The sequence below is a fragment of the Staurois parvus genome, unplaced genomic scaffold (genome assembly GCF_062004578.1).
Source record: "Staurois parvus isolate SC_StPar_1 unplaced genomic scaffold, SC_StPar_1.0 ptg000132l, whole genome shotgun sequence".
Classification (NCBI taxonomy): Eukaryota; Metazoa; Chordata; class Amphibia; order Anura; family Ranidae; genus Staurois; species Staurois parvus.
The window spans coordinates 1,093,979-1,115,497 of record NW_028317928.1 but is presented as its reverse complement, the minus strand read 5'-3'; the positions used below and the strand labels follow the sequence as shown (position 1 = coordinate 1,115,497).

Below are 21,519 nucleotides of genomic sequence, written 5' to 3'. Positions count from 1 at the left end.
TTTATATACCCATATGACCACACAGTAATGCTCTCCTCTTATTCAAACCACCAGTGGAACATTATCATTATCTAAAACCTTTATCTTTTGGCTCAGTAAATAAAAAGGTATTTGGAGATCAGGTTCTCCTGGAGAGATTTGGCTGTGTACATTACTCTGCCTATAAAACAGTACAACACTTTTAAAGCCTACATATTTCAAGGTCACCTCCGACACATTAAAAAGGATCAAAAGGAATACGAAATGTGTCTTAGTTACATGTATCCCAATACAAAGAATCACAATATTATCAAAAATCATTGTAATATGTGTACCGACATCCAGGGGCGGACTGACAACTCATGGAGCCCCCGGGCAATAGGGGATCATGGGGCCCCTGTGTCCTTGCCCAAACTCAAAAAAGCCTATGAAAAAGGTACCAGGGGCATCTCATGGGGCCCCCTACTGACCCCGGGCCCTCGGGCAGTGCCGAATTTCCAAATGGTCAGTCCGCCCCTGCCGACATCATAAATTCAGAAGCTGACACCTCTATTCCAAAGTAACACAAAAAAAACAATCATTAACCACTTCAAATCTGGACACTTTCACCCCCTTCCTGTCCAGGCCAATTTTCAGCTTTCAGTGCTATCACATTTTGAATGACAACTGCGCGGTCATGCAACACTGTACCCATATTAATTTTTTAGCATTTTTTTGAGACAGATAAAGCTTTATTTTGGTGGTATTTATTCACCACTGGGATTTATATTTTTATTGCTATGTAAATGAAAATGTCCAAGCATTTTTAAAAAAAGTGTTTTTCTTATAACATTTTGCAAATAAATAATATTTCATCATAAATCTTGGCCAAAATGTATTCCATTATCTTTTTAGTAAAAAAAAAAAATAAATAACCCAAATTAGTTTATAACCACATCTTTTTTTTACATTTTTATTTTATTTTTTTATATTATTATTTATGGGTTTTTTTTATATACTGTCACCCTAGCAGTACACTATGGTGACACTGTACTACTTGTGGGGGGTTATGTCACCATGGTGACACTGTACTACGTGTGGGGGGATATGTCACCAATGTGACACTGTACTACTTGTGGGGTTGATGAAGATTTTTTCTTTTTTACACTGATTGCTTTTACACCCATAAAGGCTGTAAAAGCAATCATTTCTCCTTCTCTCTGGCTGCATTCCTGCAGCCATTGAGAAATACTGTGAGGGCTGTGATTGGTCACAGCTTGTCAGAAGGTGAATAGCCCTGTACCATGTGATCTCTGTGATCATTCACAGATTTCACACGTAGTAAGCAATGATGTCAGAAGTGACATCATTGCTTACTACTCTGCATGTGATCACTGATTGGTCAATCAGTGATCACATGATCGGGACCTCGCACAGAGGTCCCGTACGACGATCGGTGTTCCACTGTATCCGGAGGACACAGTGGGCACCGGATTGCAGTGCTGCGTGCTCCCAGGGAGCGCGCACAAGCAGGGGGCTGGGAGGCCATTTATAAACAGCCACCCGCCCCTGCACTGCCACCATTCGGCCGTTTATATACAACGGCCAGACGGGAGGTGGTTAAATCAATAAACATCGATCCTGATGGAAATCCACCACCTACAGTTGTGCTAAAATCTTTGCATCCCCTGGCAGAAATTGTGAAATTTTGGCATTGATATTGAAAATATGACTGATCATGCCAAAAAATGCTCTTTTATTGAAGGATGATGATCATATGAAGCCATTTATTATCAAATAATTATGTTTTGCTCCTTTTTAAATCATAATGATAACAGAAATCATCCAAATGGTCCGGATCAGAAGTCTCTGCCCCCCGGATCAGAAGTCTCCCCCCACTGGAATGTTTGGCCTTGGTACAGACACACAAAGGGACACACATTGGTAAAATGCCAATTAGAGGTTAATGTCCCACATCTGTGGCTTTTTCAATTGCAATTAGTGTCAGTGTATAAATAGTCAATGAGTTTATTAGTTCTTACGTGGAATCACTGACTAGGCTAGATACTGAGCCATGGGGATCAGAAAAGAACTGTCAAAAGTCCTGCGTAACAAGGTAATGGAACTTTATAAAGATGGAAAAGGACATAAAAAGATGTCCAAAGCCTTGAATATGCCAATCAGTACTGTTAAATCGCCTATTATGAAGTGGAAAGTTCGGGATCTCTTGATACCAAGCCAAGGTCAGGTAGACCAAGAAAGATTGCAGCCACAACTGACAGAAAATTGTCTGGGATTCAAAGAAAAACCCACAGGCAACCTCAAAAGAAAAACAGGCTGCTCTGGAAAACGATGGTGTGGTTGTTTTTAAGGAGTACAATACGGTGATACTTGAACAAAGATGAGCTGTTTGGTCGAGATGCCAGAAAGAAGCTCTTACTGCACCAATTTATGGCCCCTTCCTCCACTCTCCATCCACACAGATCCCCAGCAGCAGGGAGACGGGAGAGGAGAGAAGCCAGCAGCGCTGCAGGGGGGCCGGGGGGGGGGGGTGAGGAATCACACAGGGGGGCCCAGAAGGGAAGGGAAATGATCCGATTGACAGTCGGGGGTGATCGGTACAATGGTGAGGCAAGTTACAAGCACTGATCTCCCTGTATGGCTTTCAATAAAGCAGCTGAAATCTGCGGGAGGGAGAGGAGAAGTAGCTTTCAGCTGCTTCATAGAAGACCATATAGGGAGATCGGTGCTTTTAACTGCCCCCACCGCCACACCAATTACTGCCGACTGTCAAATTTCACCTGCTGCAGGAGATACCAACCAGGGACGGATCATCCATGGGTGCAGGGAGGATCAGAGCCCAGTGGCCCCCCCTTGGGGCCTGTGTTCACTGAACACCTTGGATGATACGCCGCTGGGCCCTTTTCCCTATTTTCCCTTTTTGCTCTTTTCTTGCTTGAAGTGCTCATCCAAATCTATGCTTAACCCCAATCAAGGATAGGGGTATGCTGTAGATCTTGGAGGGGGGACTCTTTTCCCAAAAAAAAGCTGGTAGTGAAATGTAATTTGGGGTTAATGATTTTTTTTCTGAATTGTTACTTTTGCTTGTGCACATCCTACATCCTACACATGCCCTGCATGTCAAACTAGTATGGGGTGAGCAGGTTCTGCAGGACAAAGCTGTGGTTGGGCCCCACCACCAATCCCACTCACTTGCATTTTTTTATGTTTTGCATTGAACTACATCAGGTTATTATTGTTTTGTAGTATTCTGACATCTAGTGGTGGTTTTGGGCCACTACAAATTGGATTCAACTTTGTCTTCTTAAAGAGTTAAACTGCCTGTGGATGGTGCCAAGTCAGCATGTGACCATACAGTTCATACAGACTGGGTAGGAAGTATATCAATGCATAAAGCGGTATTTGAAACAGAACAATAATACCTCTCCAGGCAAACATATACAGTAACTGGACGCAGATGCGCAGACTCTCCGGGATTCCCTTCAACCCTCCAGGCATACAAGCAAATCAGTTGCATTGACATGGGCATCTCTTTACTTGGTGCAACCTCAGCTTTTATATTTTACCAAAAATAAGTAATACATTGCATTTGTGTGCACTGAAATACATTTTACTGTATTTTTTACTGAAAAAAAATGCAGTTGATAATCTGCTCCTGTTATTACTCCTCAGCCAGATTAACCCCTTGCCCGCCAGAGGATTTCCCCCCCCTTCCTGACCAGACCATTTTTTGCGTTACGGCACTGCATTAATTTAACTGACAATTGCGCAGTCATGCAACGCTGCACCCAAATGAAATTTGTGCCCTTTTTTCCCATGAATTGAGCTTTCTTTCGGTGGTAATTGATCGCCTGTGAGTTTTTAATTTTTTGCGCTATAAAAAAAAAATAAGACCGGCAATTTTGAGGAAAAAAAACAATATTTTTGACTTTTTGCTATAAAACATATTCAGTAAAAAAATGTTAAAAAACAAATTTCATCATAAATTTAGGCCAAAATGTATTCTGCTCCATGTCTTTGCTAAAAAAAATCCCAATATTTGTTAATGAATTGGTTTACGTGAAAGTTATAGCGTTTACAAATGATGGTATATATACTGGGATTTAAAAAAAAAATTTTTATTAGTAATGGCGGCGATCAGCGACTTATAGCAGGACTGCGGGATTTCGCCGGACATTCTGACACTGGGGGGAACTGACTTGGTGTCACTGACATCCCCAGTGACCCCAATGCAGTGATCAGTGCTAAAAAAGCTCTGATACTGTAATAATGGCACTGGGCAGGAAGGGGTTAATGTGAGGGGTGTTCAAAGGGTTAACTGTGTGTTGGGAGTGTTTTACTAGGGGTTTTGTCTGTGTGCTTCACTGTAAGCACACTGCTGTGCACAGGCATCCAGATCAGTGTGCCCAAGCTGACAGGGAGGAGAACTGTGAGTAAACAAAACAGTTCTCCTCCCCATCAGAGATCCTCGGTAATCACCTGGCGCTGGCTAGTAATCACCGGCCGGGACCCGGTGATTGACAGCCGAGGCCGCGACTGGTGGCGCAGGTAGGGCGCGTGTGCGCCCCCTGCAAAATCACGTATATATATGTGATTGTTCGCATCCGTGCCGCCCTGTATTCTGTATTTCTGCTATAGGGCAGTTGGGAAGCAGTTAACTGCTAACAGCTGGTTTGTAAACAAAGGGTAGAGATGTTGGCTACTGTATTTGACCAAAAATGACCACTGCGGGGAGGTGCCACTGGTTACTAGGAAGTCTTAGGCTGCTGGGTTTCTATCAACCAGTCTAAGCAGGATGTTGTCATATTTAATGTAGAAAAAGACTCTCGGCGCACTAGTGGCTCATATCCTGTTATGTAAAGTTAATAGACGATAAGTCCATGATAGTCCATAACTCTATAAACTCTTAGGTGGCAGCCATCCCAGAGTATGCCAGCTCTATAGAGATAAATGTATGAGAAAGAAGAGAGAGAGGCGCCTACTAAGTGCAGTATATAACACAATTTAAAGAGCCACTGTTCTGTCTCTCCAATCTAAGCACTGATAGTGTTGTGATGAGATAGCGATAACTCCAATCTTAGTTGAATAACACAGGCAGTGACTCGATCCAGACGACACCTTGTAGATCTTGTGAAGTATATTCCATAAACTGAGAGAATCTTACAACGATGAACATTGGATAGGTCAAAAGATCATAATGTGATCTGCTTCATGACATGAGGCTTGAAGCTGAGGAGCATTACTGGGAAAATGAACAAAAGGGTGGAGCCATCTACGCAGCATGAACTAAACCAAAGGAAAGGGAGAAGCAGATTGGTCACAGGCACATCACAATCTGAGAATCTCCTATCACCCACAGTGGTCTCATGGCAGTAGGATGGATTTCTGCAGGATGTGAATGACGGTGGTATACCTGGAGACCATCCCTAATAGATGGGCATTTTTACCTCTTCACTATTGTGAGTTTTATATACAGTGGCTCATTAAATTGTGTTATGTACTGCACTTAGAAGGCGCCTCTCTCTCTTCTTTTTATACAGTTGTCACATTTAGCAGCGGTAATTTTACTGGAGCTAAATATATCACTACCCACTAAAGTCGAAGGTTAGGCTCGGTGGCTGGGTGAACACACCATTTAGTTTGTGTTTGGACCGAGACTGTCTACTTTGGTCAGAACCTGAAGTTCATCCCTAACAACCAGCTGTCACGATCAGGGCTCAGGCTCGAAGACCAGTTGCTATAGCAGTGGAAAGGATAGGTACACAGGCAGGTCACCGTGGCGGAGGAGTGGGATCACCTGAGGTGTGGAGTCTAAGTACCAACTGGTGTTCACCAGAGCTCCTGATGGTGGAGATGGATTTGGCTGCGTGTTAGCACCAGGTTGCGGTCCTCAGGATCACCCCACCAGGAGGTGAGCAAGCGGTAGAGTATTAAGCCGGTAAGGATTAAACGGAAGCGTGGTCAGTAAACAAGCCAAGGTTGGTAATGAGCAGGCGCAGGTTGGGATCAGGCAGAAGCGTAGTTGAGAACAAGCCAAGGGTCAATAACGAGTGTTAGCAAAATATGGATAACAGAGAAGACAAGGAGAGAGATACTGGCTGGAGAGCACAATAATCTGGCAAACAGGAAGTGCAGAGACATGGCTTATATCAGGAAGTTCATGGGAGGAGCAAGGGGTTCAAGGTTCATGACAAACAAGGTCAAGGTAGGATCATCCAAATAGTTGTCAAGAGAGCTGTCCAGCATTCCAGGTGGCTCAGCAAGAAAAAACATTGCTACTCACCGCAGAAGGCCCAGGTTCTGACACCAGCAATCTAAATTCAGTTGAATTGTGTTTTTTTTTGGTGACAGAGCTCTAGATCGACCCACGTTCTCCATGGCTTGTGCTGCTGCCAGTCACAGTATGCCACCGCCCATCTGTTGTGTATTGGCTGCCAGGCTGTCAGATGCTCTGTGCGCAGCCTTATCAACCAGCTGAGCATTGCAGTAGTCTTCCCCATATAGGGTGCGGCTGTCCTTACACATGCTGCCCACTAGGCGGGGCCTGGTGTCACCGCTCTAGTGGGTGACACCCAGATGCGGTCCACACCCCAGGAACCTCATAGTGATGCCACTGAATATCTTCCACTGCATCCAAGAAGCTCTGGAAGTTTCTGGATAATAGGTTTGGAGCTATTAAGATGGCAGCATGAGTATTAGTACCAGGGCTGGACTGACAACTCATGGGGCCCCCGGGCAATAGGGGATCATGGGGCCCCTGTGTCCTTGCCCAAACTCAAAAAAGCCTATGAAAAAGGTACCAGGGGCATCTCATGGGGCCCCCTACTGACCCCGGGCCCTCGGGCAGTGCCGAGTTTCCAAATGGTCAGTCTGCCCCTGATTAGTACATTCCCAGCCTATCCCAGAGAAACTGGCTCCATTGGCATGCTGGGCAGCTGTATTTATTCAGTGAACACATTGAGCAACCTGAGGGCCTGAATGCTGAGACCAGGGTTTTGCTGTGCTGACTGTGGGGGTTGTCTACTGGTCTGGTAACAATGAGGAAGGCATCTAGCTGCTCTTGGGCCTTGTGAGTGCAGACATTCCTAAAGGATCTTGGACACTGCATGCTGTTCAAATGCCCTTTGGTGCTACGGAACATGGCTGGTGTTCTGAAGAGCTTTGTCCATCTGTCCTACCTTTTAAAGAGACACTGCTCTGGAACTCTAAACTCTACTACGACCCTAAGCTGAAGTCCACTGTTTGATTCAAGCAAGGATTCCATAATACAGTAGCTTATCTTGAAGATTAGGTAACGTCCTCAATGTATATAGCTCCTATTTTTAGAGTATACCATTCATCTCCCTCAACCCTATCCATATTTTCCATGTTTTCCAAAAAATAAAAACAACACCGTAGACTGGTTATGGGAGAAACATGTGAATGAGCCTTTGTGCCTGGCTGCGGGCCAAAGTATTTGGGGAGGACCTGGACAGTATTCCTGCAGCTCCTATGAGAGTAACACTACACATTCTTGAGTTTGCCACACCAGGCCACCTTCTCCCATTGCTCTGTGCTCCAGTTCAGATACTGCCCATTGTAAGTGCTTTTGGCTGTGGACATGGGTCAGCATTGGCACCCTCACTGTTCTGTGGCTATGAAGCCCCAAATGCAATAAAATGTGATGCATTGTGTGGCCTGACACCCTTCTATCAGAACCAACATTAACCACTTCCCGACCGGCCGTTGCATATAAATGGCCGGACGGTGGCAGTGCAGGGTCGGGTGGCCGTTTATAAACGGCCTCCCCGCACCCTGCTTGTGCGCGCTCCCTCCAAACACAGTGAAACACCGATCGTCAGACGGGACCTCTGTACAAGGTCCCAATCATGTGATCACTGATTGGCCAATCAGTGATCACATGCAAAGTAGTAAGCAAGATGTCACTTGTGACATCATTGCTTACTACATGTGAAATCTGTGAATGGTCACATGGTACAAGGCTATTCACAACAGCCTTGTACCATGTGACAAGCTGTGACCAATCACAGCTCACTCAGTACTTCTCAATGAGTGCAAGAATGCACACAGAGAGAAAGAGAAATGATTGCTTTTACATCCTATATGGGTGTAAAAGCAATCAGTGTAAAAAAAAAAAAAAAATCTTCATCACCCCCCACAAGTAGTACAGGGTCACCATGGTGACCCTGTACTGCTAGGGTGACAGTATGTAAAAAAAAAAAAAATAAATAAAAAATAAGAATATAAAAAAATAAAATAAAAATGTAAAAAAAAGTTTAAAAATTATAATTTTTGGTTATACACTAATCTGGATTTTTTTTTTTACTAAAAAGATAACGGAATAAATTTTGGCAAAGATTTATGATGAAATATTATTTATTTGCAAAATTTTATAAAAAAAACACTTTTTTTCAAAATTTTTGGACTTTTTCATTTACATAGCAAAAAAAATAAAAATCCCAGCGGTGAATAAATACCACAAAAATAAAGCTTCATCTGTCTCAAAAAAATGGTAAAAAATTCATTTGGGTACAGTGTTGCATAACCGCACAATTGTCATTCAAAGTGTGATAGCGCTGAAAGCTAAAAATTGCCCTGGTCAGGAAGGGGGTAAAAGTGTCCGGTCTGGAAGTGGTTAACTGGGGGGCCCCCTGGTTAACCCCTTCCCGCCGGCGCCTCCTAGCCCTTTAAGAGTTTCAGACACCGGGAGGCGGGGCAGGTGGGGCAGGTGGGGCATGGTTTAGGGATCATGGGACCGCCGTGACGATGCGCTCGATCGCCCCCCTCTTTCCTGACCTGCTGGGCTGCATGCTCGGATAACGGTCTGGTATGGATTTTGTGGGGGGGACCCACTCCATTTTTTGTTTAAATTTTGGCATCGGTGTTCCCCTCAAAATCCATACCAGACCTGAAAGGCTTGGTATGGATTGAAAAGGGGACCCCATGCTGTTTTTTTTTTTTTTTATTTATTTGTGGGGCAATGCCGACATCTCTTTTGACATTCAGCTGTCAGCAGGGAACCCCATTGACAGCTGAAACATGAATGAATGTTTCACTACTAAAATACCACGGTATTTTATTAACTGAGCGGTATCTTACCACATACTCAGATGCGGTAAGATACCACTCAGTACATTGTTCATGTTCGACGTTCACAGTCGAACATTCTGTAGGTTCGGATGTTCGACCGTGAACCGAACAGGCGGTTGTTCGGCCCATCACTATTAAATATTCCCCACATATATCAATGAGCCTTGACTTCCCATGACCCTGTTGCCAGTTTACTGGTTTTCCTTCCTTGGACCACTTTTGGTCATTCCTGACCACTGAAGACCTTGGAGCATCCAACAAGAACTGCAGTTTTGGAGTTGCTCTGACCTAGTTGTCAGACCATTACAATTTGGCCCTTGTCAAACCTGCTCAAATCCTTACCAATTTTTCTGCTTTCAACACATCATCTTCAGCGACAACTTTTTGGCTAATATATCCCACCCACTTTGGAGGTACTATTGTAACGAGATAATTAATTTTACCTGTCAGTGGTCATAATGTGAGCATTTACTGTATATTGAAAGTACTGATTTTATTGCAGCCATTTACAGGTCATTAAGTAGTTATAGCATCTTTCATGACCCATGCGTTCAGTGTTCCTCTTCCCAACACTCAAGCCTGAGACATTACCTGTCTGTTAATAGCTACCAGGGCCGGACTGACAACTCATGGGGCCCCCGGACAAAAGGGGATCATGGGGCCCCTGTGTCCTTGCCCACACTCAAACCACACCCAAAAAAGCCTATGAAAGGTACCAGGGGCATCTCATGGGGCCCCCTACTGACCCCTGGCCCTCGAGCAGTGCCCGAATGGTCAGTCCGCCCCTGGTGGCTACACTTCTTGTTAACAAATCTCTCTATGTACGTTGAGTTAGATTTTGAATTATTTAGCTTAAAATTATAGAGTGAGTGTGTTTTCCCACCAGGTTCACTGTTAGTAATTCATAATTGCTCATTGTATGTAATGCTCACAGTATGGAGAATTTATACTCATTTTTGTGTGTATTGCAGTTTAACATCATAAAGAACAAATTCAGTAAATGCAACTACAAGAAAAGTAAAGTTTCTTCTCTTTTATTGAAGAGTTAAAGCGGAGTGCAACTGTATCTGAACACCGCAAACTGAGAACAAATACAGTTTTAATATTCAAAGCAAACTCCCCCGCCCATCCATGTCTCCATGCTTTATTTGGTTGAGAAATCACTTTGAAAAACACCCCCCTAGCATTTCTAGTGGTGGCCATCTTGAGTAAGGGCAGATGATTCGTGTAACATTTACTTCCTGGAATCCATTTGCCCATAGCTCAGGTATGCAGGCAGGGTGGCATGGTTAGTTGAGAAAGCTCATCCTCCCCTCCTCCAGTTAAAAGAATAAAAATGCCCATGAAGACTCATGGGATGTATGACATCACTTTGGCATAGGCCAGAAACAAGGAAGCAATTGAAGAAATGTAAAAAAACCATTTAAAACAAGTACATATCATATACCTTATTATTTATTTACTAATGCAAGCAGCATAAGGAATAAAAATAGCTGATTGAAAGGAGTTTATATATCTGCTTTACAGATATTAAGCCAGCTACCTAGCTGTCCATAGAGATATATGCCACAAGGCCGGTATAATCAGTATCTGCTGAAGATGACAGTGATAAGCTCATTGTTGCTGGGAATGTAGCTACTGACACCTAGAAAGGCAAAAGATAACATTGTAAAGTATGCTGTACACATTCAGAGCTTAAACTTTAAAGGATAACAGCACCCCCCCCCCCATCCCAAGACTTCTGCTTTCCCCACTCCTCTACTGTCCACTTGGAGCCACACAACCTCCTCACTGAAAGTCTCCCAGTTCTGCTTCTTCCTTGGATTTCTATTCATTTCCATGGAGAGGCCATCCACTTTTGGGACAAATATAAAAGACAACCTTTCCATAGGAACGAATAGATGGCTCCCACACACGGGGAGAGCCACATGTTGATCTAAAATCAATCAGTATATATCCAGCTTTAGGTATATATTTTTACTGCGGTCTTGAAAAATACTGTGGGCCTACTCAGTGAGCCCTATTGCGCTACATGCTGCTGTGACTCTATAATCTTCGTGATTGCTGTTTGTGGGGGATATCAAGAGGCTGGCTAAAGGGGACAGCCCGGGGTTCAAGAAGGTCGGCTTTAAAAAAGTCCTGGGGAACTGAGCAAATGCTTGCCAAGCTGACCAGAAAGGACTAGAATGAGACTGGTTAAAGTGGCCTACAGGGACTCCAAGGAAGTCAGCTTGGATTCCAAAGAAGTCCCAGGGAACCAAGCTGACCAACATTTTGCAGGAGTCCCAAATTCAGCAGTTGCTGGGCAAGGCCAGCTAAAGTGGACTCCGGGGGTCCAAGAAGGTTGGCTTGGGCTTTGTAGAAGTCCTGAAGAACTGACCAAATGCTTGCCAAGCTGACCAGAGCTTTAGGTGTATATATTTCTACTGCTCTCTTGAAATAAGCTGTAGGTCTACTCAATAAGCCCTCTTGCAATACATGGAGCTGTGACTGTTTAATCTCCATAACTGCCGTTTGTGAGGGATAATATCTGGACTGAATATATCCTGTTGGAATTGAGTTCAAGCTAATCCTTGCAAAGTGTAACTCGGGGACGCCCCACTCCTAAACAGCTTGCGTACTAGATTAGTAGATGAAAAGTGGCCTCAGCCTAGACTCCTCCCAGTCTACATCAGCTGAAGCGTTTTGCCCCACCCTGACAGTTCTTAAATATCTGACCTTGTGATCTCCTCATGCTCTGTGATTGGCTAAACCATTGAACCTGACCTGTGGTCAGGTGCATTGCTTTGGCCAATCACAATGCACTGTCAGATCCCGCTGAACGCTCTTACCATTCTTGTGTTCGCCGAACACACGAATTACCGATGTTTGTGTCGAACGTAAGTTGAACATCAAGCCCAACGAGTTGAACATCAAGCCCACCATTACAAGTTAATAAAAAGTTATTTCCACCCATTACTTTTGGCTAGCCATTTTATTTTACCTTACCATTTGACTGCAATGCATTTTGCTAAAAATGGCAAAATTTAACCAATCTCTTCCAATATTCCCCAAAATTTCAGGGCTTTGAAAACCCCTAGTAAACAGCTCTTTCCTTGCATTCTGCATTTCTACTCAGATCCATAACGAAGGATGACACACCTAAGTCTATTGACTACTCACCTACTTCCAGTGTTTTTTCATCACTAAAAAACTGCCAGTAGGTCTTTTCATTGGTGCTTCCAGCAAGGTTGTTAATGGCCGTGATGAAAACTCCCCAAGCGGAATCTTGTGACTGAAAGCTGAGGCATAGCAAGGCAGATAAAAGTTAGGTGTTGTCATGGAAATTTTGTATTGTTGGTCGAACTTTAAATGTGTCATATATGAGTGTTATTCATATGTCTCTCGTGTGGCTTAATTAAAGCTCTGAAGGCTGCAATTGGGCCATGCGCATGTACAATGTATGTATTACAGTACTCAGCTTGGTAATGGATGAGATGGCAGATCTGCGCTTATAGACCGGCGTGTATACCACCACGGCATTCCATGCGAATGCTGCTGTCAGTAGACCGTGGGCCTGTATCCACATATCAGCAGCATGGTACCACGTGGGCTTCATAACGCAATGCGCAAGCGGTGTGAACTCCACGTGTAGGCTTATGCATATCTTACAACCCATTACTAACTTGAAACTGTATCTGGGATGGATGTGTTTTAATAAAGATCGTATCGGGCCCATCCAGGTACAGACTGATATTTTTAGGGAGTGCTTGTGCAGAGAATTTACATACCAATAGAAGCTAGTAGGACAGGAAATATGACCTCAGATGGCTCATAGGGGGGAAGGGGAGGAAGTCTGCTGACCTCAGAAGGTTCATGGGGGAGGACCAGTGATAGATAATAGCAAAGGCTATGCTCCAATTGGAATGTACATCCTCTGTATAAGCAATCCCCATTGTATTGTTCGGTGGGAGGGATTGACTTTATTCATGTGGGGGGCATGTGTGTATTCTTAATAAAACAGAGAGCTGAGCCTAAAATCAGCCCTTATGTGAGTTGCAACCAGCCTTAGAGTGTCGTGTGATCATTCCAGGGTAACGGAGCTCCATCACCCACAAATTCAACAGAACCAAAGTATTTGGATGGGCAGGAATCGTGTAGTTTGGCTGCAGTCGTGGTAAGCGAGATTCGCACAGCTTTATGGGGGATTTCTGCGCATCCAACTGCGAGTACTCACGGTAAGGAGAAATTCGTTAAAGCGAATTTCCAAGACAGTTTGGCGAGCCTGGTGGATACTAACGCGTATTCTTGCGTAGCTAACCTAGAACGAGGGGGGAATGGCCATCATGAACTAGCAAAAAGTATGCCGGCACATTTCAGGTCTCTCTGCCATTAAGAGGATCGCTTTTTGCGTGTTCGTGTGGCTGATTTCGCTCTCTGTTAGCTAACAAGAAATACCGCTTAACAAGGACCTCGTTTTTTGTCCTAAACTCTTGATTTTGTGGGTGAAAGACGAGGGTTTGTCTCTGCGGAGAGCAGCAGAGGGGTGGGTTTGGTTGGCTGGATTTGGTCAAGTTTAAAAATCTTCCAACCAAAAATTAAACGGGTATATGTTTTAGTGGGTAAAAGTTGTTGCATAGTGTTAGGTAAGTATTTGTGGGCTGTAGGTACTGTGGTGATTGCTTTACCCCCCTCCACGTGAGGTAATTATTACAGTGCTGAAAGGCTTAGGTTAATTGTTAACTGTTGTAAGATCTCTGTGTGTATGTGATCTGTACAATGTTTTGTGGTATTACTGCTCCCAGCAAGCATGCAGCAGGGGGTCCTTTCTGTTACATGTGCATGTTAGTGTGATATGTTGGTGTTTTATGTCCGTTCTGTGATTGTGCCCAAATTGTGTTGTATGTGTGCTTCATATTGTTGTGTAATTGTCCAGTGTATGTTCTGTCTAAAAGTCTGTTTTATGTAAGAGGCAATTTTGAGGCTAGAGGCTGCCGTGTGCTTCCCTGTGGGGGGCCATTCTAGCGTTACCATGTGCTTCCCTGTGGGGGGTCATTCTAGTATCTGCCATGTGCTCCTCTGTGGGGGGTCATTTTCTTGACTAAACCACATGGACTCCTTTTGTTTGGTGGCCATTTTGTTGACTACCATATGTGCAGTAATCTCTATGCAATGTGCATGAAGTTTCCTATATGCATTTGACCCATATTGTGTTTTTAATCCAAATTTTTTTACAGTTTCATTTGTTTGCTTTTAGCTTTAAATTTGCGTATTGCCAGCCAATTTAAAGTGTGTTAAGCGAGTTTTCCCTTCACGTGTTCCACATTTAATGAGTGCGGTGTAGTCTGGGTTTTTGCACATAGATTTCTTGTATAGTGATTATGTTTTTCTTGTGTTTTTCCTGTTAAAAGTAGTTCCTTATTGTAAAGCGGGTTTGTTTTAAGCTGCTGTGTCGCGTGTTTCACGTCCAGCAGACTTTTTGTGTAAACGGTTCTAGGTGGTTGCAGTAAAGATTGCGTGTATAACGTGGATCGTTTAGCGGTGCTGATAGGAGTGATTTTTGCGTCAGCAACAAGGTTACTTTTGGCGCAGTTTTTCGGTTTACCTCGGTGTAATTGTTTTACTGTGAAACGTCCCGTGTTTTTCATAAGGATCCACTTTGTCCTTTTTAACAGTTTTTCAGGTTGAAAAGAGTTTTTTTTTTCTGTGTGTATTAGGAAAGTTTTTTTTCTTTTTACACAAATTTCCTAAAGGTCAGTTAGCAGGTTTCTGCCCAACCAGTGACCCCTAAGTAACATCCAAGAACCCCTCTTTTTGTTTTGACTTGTGTTAGCTACTGTGTGCAGGGAGAGAAAAGCCACTTTCATCATTGTGCGGTGTGGCCTGCCAAACACAGTGGGTGATGAGAACCACATAAATTACGCTGTGTGAGTGGGCGGTCCAGGGAAATCCTGGTCACCACAAACACTTCGGGTGGTCAGGATCACACAAATTGCGCTGTGGGAGTGGGAGGTGTGCTCTCAGTCTGACCGCCACTTGATGCGCTTCGGGTGATCGATAAGTATCACATAAATTACGCTGTGCTGGGAAAGTGGTGGAATCAGGCCTCTCGGTAGGATCCCACCGAGTGCTCCAGGGGGTAAACAGGTACCCGGACGCGGGATATATACCAGTGACTAGTCACGATGGGCAGTAGTCAGTCCATGAAGAGAGAGGGGGAACCAGCCCTCTTCAGGGTAAGGACAGCTGCACAACTGATGAAGGTGAGTTTGGGGGGGAAGTCTACAGAACCCCTCAAAAGGTGGAATAAATGGTCGAAGGGTACCAGATGGGAAATTCCCCGGGAAGGTACATTTGACGCATGGAGGTGGGAAAAATTCATCTCTGAATTTGAACCACGGATGCAGGCGTCAGAACTAGAGATCGCACAGCTATGGCTTCACAGGTCAATCCAATTAGGGAAGCAAGGCATACATAAACTGGTGTCTGTCCGGAAGAACCAGGTGATGTATACCTGGCCTCCAGAGGGAATAAAACAGGAGGATCCAGTGTCAGAGGTGGAAGAAGCTCTTTCAGGGCTGACTCTACTAAGGCAGGCAGGATCAGGGTCTACTGGGGTTCCCCAACAACCAACAGTGGCTGAGATAAGTATAACTGCACCTGTCTCTTCTGTTAGTGACGTCACTCTTGACATACCTTCTGTGTCTTCTGTCTCTATGCCTCAGCCTCTGCCTCTACCTCTCCCTTCTCCCTGCTTCACCCCAGCTCCTTCTGTTTCCAACTATGAAGCCTACTCAACAACCGATTTGCAGACTATCTGTGAATCAAGGGGAATAGACACCCGGTTAAAAAACAGGGCGGATTGCATCAAAGCGCTACGAACCACTGATCAGACCCCTGCCCCCCAGCTATACCCTGATCTGAGGGACCTCAAACCTGAAGGTGCAGTAAGCGAGGTGGTTAATCTAAGCCCACCGATGATGCTGGGTCAGCCCTTGCACTCTTCCCGGACCGAGGCCTATCCAGTCAGGGTGCAGCAATTTGAAGGTCCTCCCAATGCACGGGGGGAACGGACTTTAGGGGAACGGGTAGTTTGGCATGTCCCCTTCACCCCGGCAGAGATCCGCACTATTCTGGCTGAGCTCCCGGACTATCGAGTCAATCCGAGAGGATTTGCTCGAATGTTTGGACAAAACCAGTTCAGCTATGGTATGAGCGGGTCAGATTGTGCACAGATCCTACGGGCAAAGGTGGGCATGGAAGTGGCCAGTACAGTGATTGCAGGGTGCTCTATAACCACGCATGAGGAGATGACTTCAGGGGGCAAAGAGTTCTGTACACAGCTAAAGGCAAAGCTTCCAGAAATGTATGGTGCTACCTCTACTACGGACATGATGAAGCTCACCCAGGGTCCTAATGAGGAAAGCGCCTGCTTCTGGCGCCGTCTCAAGCAGACGGCACTGGATGCGGATCTGGAAGTTGGACCTGATGCTCCAACTGAAGGGGTAAAGGTGACCGCGACGCACATTCTGTTGCGGGCCAAATTTTTGGAAGGCATCAATATTAAAATTCGGGAAAGGCTGGTTCTGGCCCGACCCGAATATAATGAGATGTCTATCCCTGCTATCCTTTCCACTCTTGCGGCAATAGAGAGGGAAATGGATAGAAGAAAACAAGACAAGGCCAAAGTTCTTATGTCCCAGACCCCACACGAAAAACCAAGGGATCTGGGTCACAGGAAGGATAGGCTCCCACCCAGGTGCTTCCAGTGCCACCAAACGGGGCACATGAGGAGGAGCTGTCCCCAATTACCTAAAGGTCGGTGGCAGTTCATTCCTGATGAGTCCTCCGCCCCTATGACCACCATGGTAAGTAACTCCTATGAATTCTCATAGGAAGTTGACAAATCGGTGTCGGCCCAGATCCATCTTTTTCTAGAGGAATTAAAATATCCCCTCCCTTGCCTCACCGACACCAGTGCAGCAAGAACGGTCCTGCGAAAACAGGACATCCAAGGCAAGGTACCCCTCTCAGGGGAAAACCCTCCTAACCCCTACTAACCTCACTATCAAACGATGCACTATTCTTAACCCAGCTTCTCTTCTTCCTGTGTCGGAAGATGAGAAGGGGGGGGAGGACAGCAATGACAGTGCTGAATTTTGCAACACGACTAACAATACTAACACCTCTTCTGCTAACATGTCTTCTTTGTCCACTACTAATCTCTCTTCCAAAGGACACGACTGCATCTCTTTGGTGGAACTGGAGTCAGCGGCGACACACCCCATATCACCCCGAGAGTAGCGGTAAGGTTGAACGTCTTCCGATACCCAAAAACCTTGGCCTGAGTGTCTCCCCATTGCCCCCTATTCCATCCGGAATGCCCCTCGGCAACCACATGGGCTGTCACCCTACGAGGTGTTGTTTGGGGGACCTCCCAAAACAGGGTTGTACTTTCCTCAACAGTTGTTGTCTTTGCATTCACAGCTTACAGGTTATGTGCAATCTCTGCAACGGGAGCTGCAGAAGATACACCATCGGGTTCGCGAATCGCTCCCCGATCCAAATACAATAACAGGTGTTCTTTCTATTGAGCCAGGTGATTGGGTCGTCCTAAAGAAACATCAAAGAACCGGACTCGAGCCACGGTTCACCGGACCATACCAAGTCCAGCTGACGACACCTACCTCACTCAAGCTCGAGGGACGAGACAACTGGGTGCACGCAAGCCACTGCAAGAAGCTTCTCAGCTACACCAGAGAATGAGGGGTGTCATTTTCCTTTTTCTTTTTGTTTGTATGTCTTACATGTGTGTGAACGGAGGAAAAGATGGCAGATACCCCAACCTTTTATTTAAAATGCACCTGCGTTTAGCCAGAACCGCCAACAAAACCAACTGTTGGGTATGCTCAAAGCCCCCACCCAGTCATCACATGTCCGCAATGGCCGCTGTTCATGCCCTATATGACATCCGCGTCGGCATGAAAAAGCAAGGGACCCCTGGTCAGCCCCCACGTAGACATTTGTCGGTAGAACTTAATGACACATTTTTAGCAGGTAACATCAGTTTCAGCACCAATATTAGCTCTAGCTCCTGTAGGGCCCTCGTCAGTCCATTATGGGTAACTGGGCAGCTAGGCAGCCCTCAGGTGTGCTTTAACATCAGCTTTGGCACAGGTAACAAGTTTGTTGGGACTACCACCTGCGAGGGAGGTATAACTGTCAATCTGACTAACCAGACTTCCCTTCTGAGTAACCACACTGACCGACCAGACCACGTGTGTTGGAAGGACGGATGTGATGTGCAGACTGAGGGAGCAATCCCCCAGTCTGTGCAACTGTTGCTCAGTGCCAGAGGCCGAACGAGGAACTCCTCCTGCTCTGCTCTGACAGGTCCATACTATTTTCTGTGTGGTTCGGCAGCCTATATAACATTTCCCCAGAACGCGAAAGGTTCGTGTGCCCTCATAAAGCTAGTCCCCGCATCCTATGTAGTGATGGACCATGAAGAGTTGATGGTCCACAAGAAGGTAAGGATGGCAGGGAGAGTTCGCAGGGAACTGTTCTCTGAGGGCGACCAGGCATGGGCTTGGTTCCCCTCATGGACAGGATGGGGAATAGAACTTATGAAGCGCCTGAACAATTTTTCTGTCATCGTGGATAGTATGTTTAACGAGACCGTAGAGGCTGTCAGAGAAATTGCCCAAGAACAACGGCAGATGGGAATTTTAGTGCTTCAGGAGAAGATGGCCCTTGATTACCTTTTAGCCGCCAAAGGGGGGTTCTGTGAGTTCATCGGAGAGGATTGTTGTACTTGGATAGAAGACACCGATGACAAGGTCCAGGCCCATATGGACAAAGTTAGTGAACTACAGGGAAAAGCTAGAGCTATAGCTAGTGAGGGTTGGAATCCGTTCAAGGGTTTGGGAGGATTGGGAGATTTCCTGTTCTCCATCGGATCTTGGTTGAAGGAAGTGGGAGTGTATATCCTGATGCTTCTCTTTTTCATCTGCCTTTTATATGCCGCGGTGAGATGTTCCTGTTGCCTCATCGACCGTGTAAACCAAGCTCGGGCAGACGACCACATCTCCATGCCCGCTCCTGGGATCCCACTCCAACCACTGATCGGAGGAAGACCTCACCAACCATCCACCTTCTCTACAGATTACGTCCTGGCTTCCCTCTAATTTATCTCTCTGAAGACCACATTCTCCAAGACCTTCAAGCAAGCTTCAAGCCTCATCATGGTTTGTGTCTGCGATTTGGAAAACTGTCTGGGTCGAGACCAGCCTTGTGTGGCCCCGTCTGCAGGGGCAATTTGAGAATCTGTTGCTGGATCTCCCCAGACCACCGTGGGATCACAAGCTTTATTCATACCACAAGTCTGTTTGTGGTTTTTGCAAGAGCCTTCCTGTAGTGAAGGTTCCAACGCTCTTGAGGATCATCGCTTCAATCAAGCCTGTTTGCGTCGAGTCTGCGTCGGGTCTTGTTGTTTCAGGTACCCCGTGGAGCTTTATTCTCAGGGACAACTACAGGAACTCTTTGAAGTTTGAGACTACACCCATCAAGCTGAAGAAGATCAAGAAGGGACACGAGGAGAATATGATAAAACAGGAGGGAATGTCATGGAAATTTTGTATTGTTGGTCGAACTTTAAATGTGTCATATATGAGTGTTATTCATATGTCTCTCGTGTGGCTTAATTAAAGCTCTGAAGGCTGCAATTGGGCCATGCGCATGTACAATGTATGTATTACAGTACTCAGCTTGGTAATGGATGAGATGGCAGATCTGCGCTTATAGACCGGCGTGTATACCACCACGGCATTCCATGCGAATGCTGCTGTCAGTAGACCGTGGGCCTGTATCCACATATCAGCAGCATGGTACCACGTGGGCTTCATAACGCAATGCGCAAGCGGTGTGAACTCCACGTGTAGGCTTATGCATATCTTACAACCCATTACTAACTTGAAACTGTATCTGGGATGGATGTGTTTTAATAAAGATCGTATCGGGCCCATCCAGGTACAGACTGATATTTTTAGGGAGTGCTTGTGCAGAGAATTTACATACCAATAGAAGCTAGTAGGACAGGAAATATGACCTCAGATGGCTCATAGGGGGGAAGGGGAGGAAGTCTGCTGACCTCAGAAGGTTCATGGGGGAGGACCAGTGATAGATAATAGCAAAGGCTATGCTCCAATTGGAATGTACATCCTCTGTATAAGCAATCCCCATTGTATTGTTCGGTGGGAGGGATTGACTTTATTCATGTGGGGGGCATGTGTGTATTCTTAATAAAACAGAGAGCTGAGCCTAAAATCAGCCCTTATGTGAGTTGCAACCAGCCTTAGAGTGTCGTGTGATCATTCCAGGGTAACGGAGCTCCATCACCCACAAATTCAACAGAACCAAAGTATTTGGATGGGCAGGAATCGTGTAGTTTGGCTGCAGTCGTGGTAAGCGAGATTCGCACAGCTTTATGGGGGATTTCTGCGCATCCAACTGCGAGTACTCACGGTAAGGAGAAATTCGTTAAAGCGAATTTCCAAGACAGTGTTAAGAGATGCAACACTTTCACATACAGTTGCAAGAAAAAGTATGTGAACCCCTTGGGATTACGTGGAGTTTTGCATGAATTGGGCATAAAATGTGCTCTGAACATCATCTAAGTCACAACAATAGAAGAACACAGTCTGCTGAACATAATACTACACAAACATTAGATGTTGCCATGGTTTAATTGCACATAACATGTAAACATTTACAGTGCAGGGAGGAAAAAGTATGTGAGGCCCTAGCTTAATGACTTCTCCCAGTGCTAATTGGAGCCAGGAGTCCTGGCTCCAATCAGTGTGATGATATTGGATGTGTTGCTGACAGCTGTTCTGCCCTTAAAAAACACACACCTGTTTTGGTTTTACTGGTTTCAAGAAGCACTGTCTGATGTGAATCATGCCTCGCGGAAAAGAGCTCTCAGAAGACCTACGATCATGAATTGTTGACTTGCATGAAGCTGGAAAGGGTTACAAAAGTATCTCCAAAAGCCTTGATGTTCATGTGTCCACGGTAAGACAGACTGTCTACAAATGGAGAAAGTTTAGCACTGTTGGTACTCTCCCTAGGCGTGGTCGTCCTGTAAAAATGACTGCAAGAGCACAGCGCAGAATGCTGCATGAGGTAAAGAAGAATCCCAGAGTGTCAGCTAAAGACCTACAGAAATCTCTGGAACATGCTAATATTTTTGTTGACACATCTACAATAAGGAAAACATTAAACAAGAATGGAGTACATGGTAGGACACCACGGAGGAAGCCATTGCTGTCCAGAAAGAATATTTCAGCACGTTTGAAGTTTGCAATAGAGCACCTGGATGTTCCACAGCACTACTGGCAAAATATACTGTGGACAGATGAAACCAAGATTGAGTTGTCTGGGAAGAACACACAACACTATGTGTGGAGAAAA

The 21,519-nt window shown here is 45.3% G+C and overlaps 1 protein-coding gene across 1 annotated transcript in view; it reads right to left on the bottom strand.

The window, feature by feature from the left end:
• Nucleotides 1–10,087: 10,087 nt before the first annotated feature.
• The window catches only part of LOC149466120 (cobalamin binding intrinsic factor-like), a 60,370-nt gene continuing 48,938 nt past the window's right edge, over nt 10,088–21,519 (bottom strand). Inside the window, exons 8-9 of the mRNA XM_089672858.1 lie at nt 12,232–12,350; nt 10,088–10,714 (exon numbers count right to left, since the gene is read on the bottom strand). Of these exons, the coding sequence (XP_089528984.1) occupies nt 10,653–10,714; nt 12,232–12,350 (181 nt within the window). The 3' untranslated portion in view covers nt 10,088–10,652. The remainder of the gene's footprint in view (nt 10,715–12,231; nt 12,351–21,519) is intronic.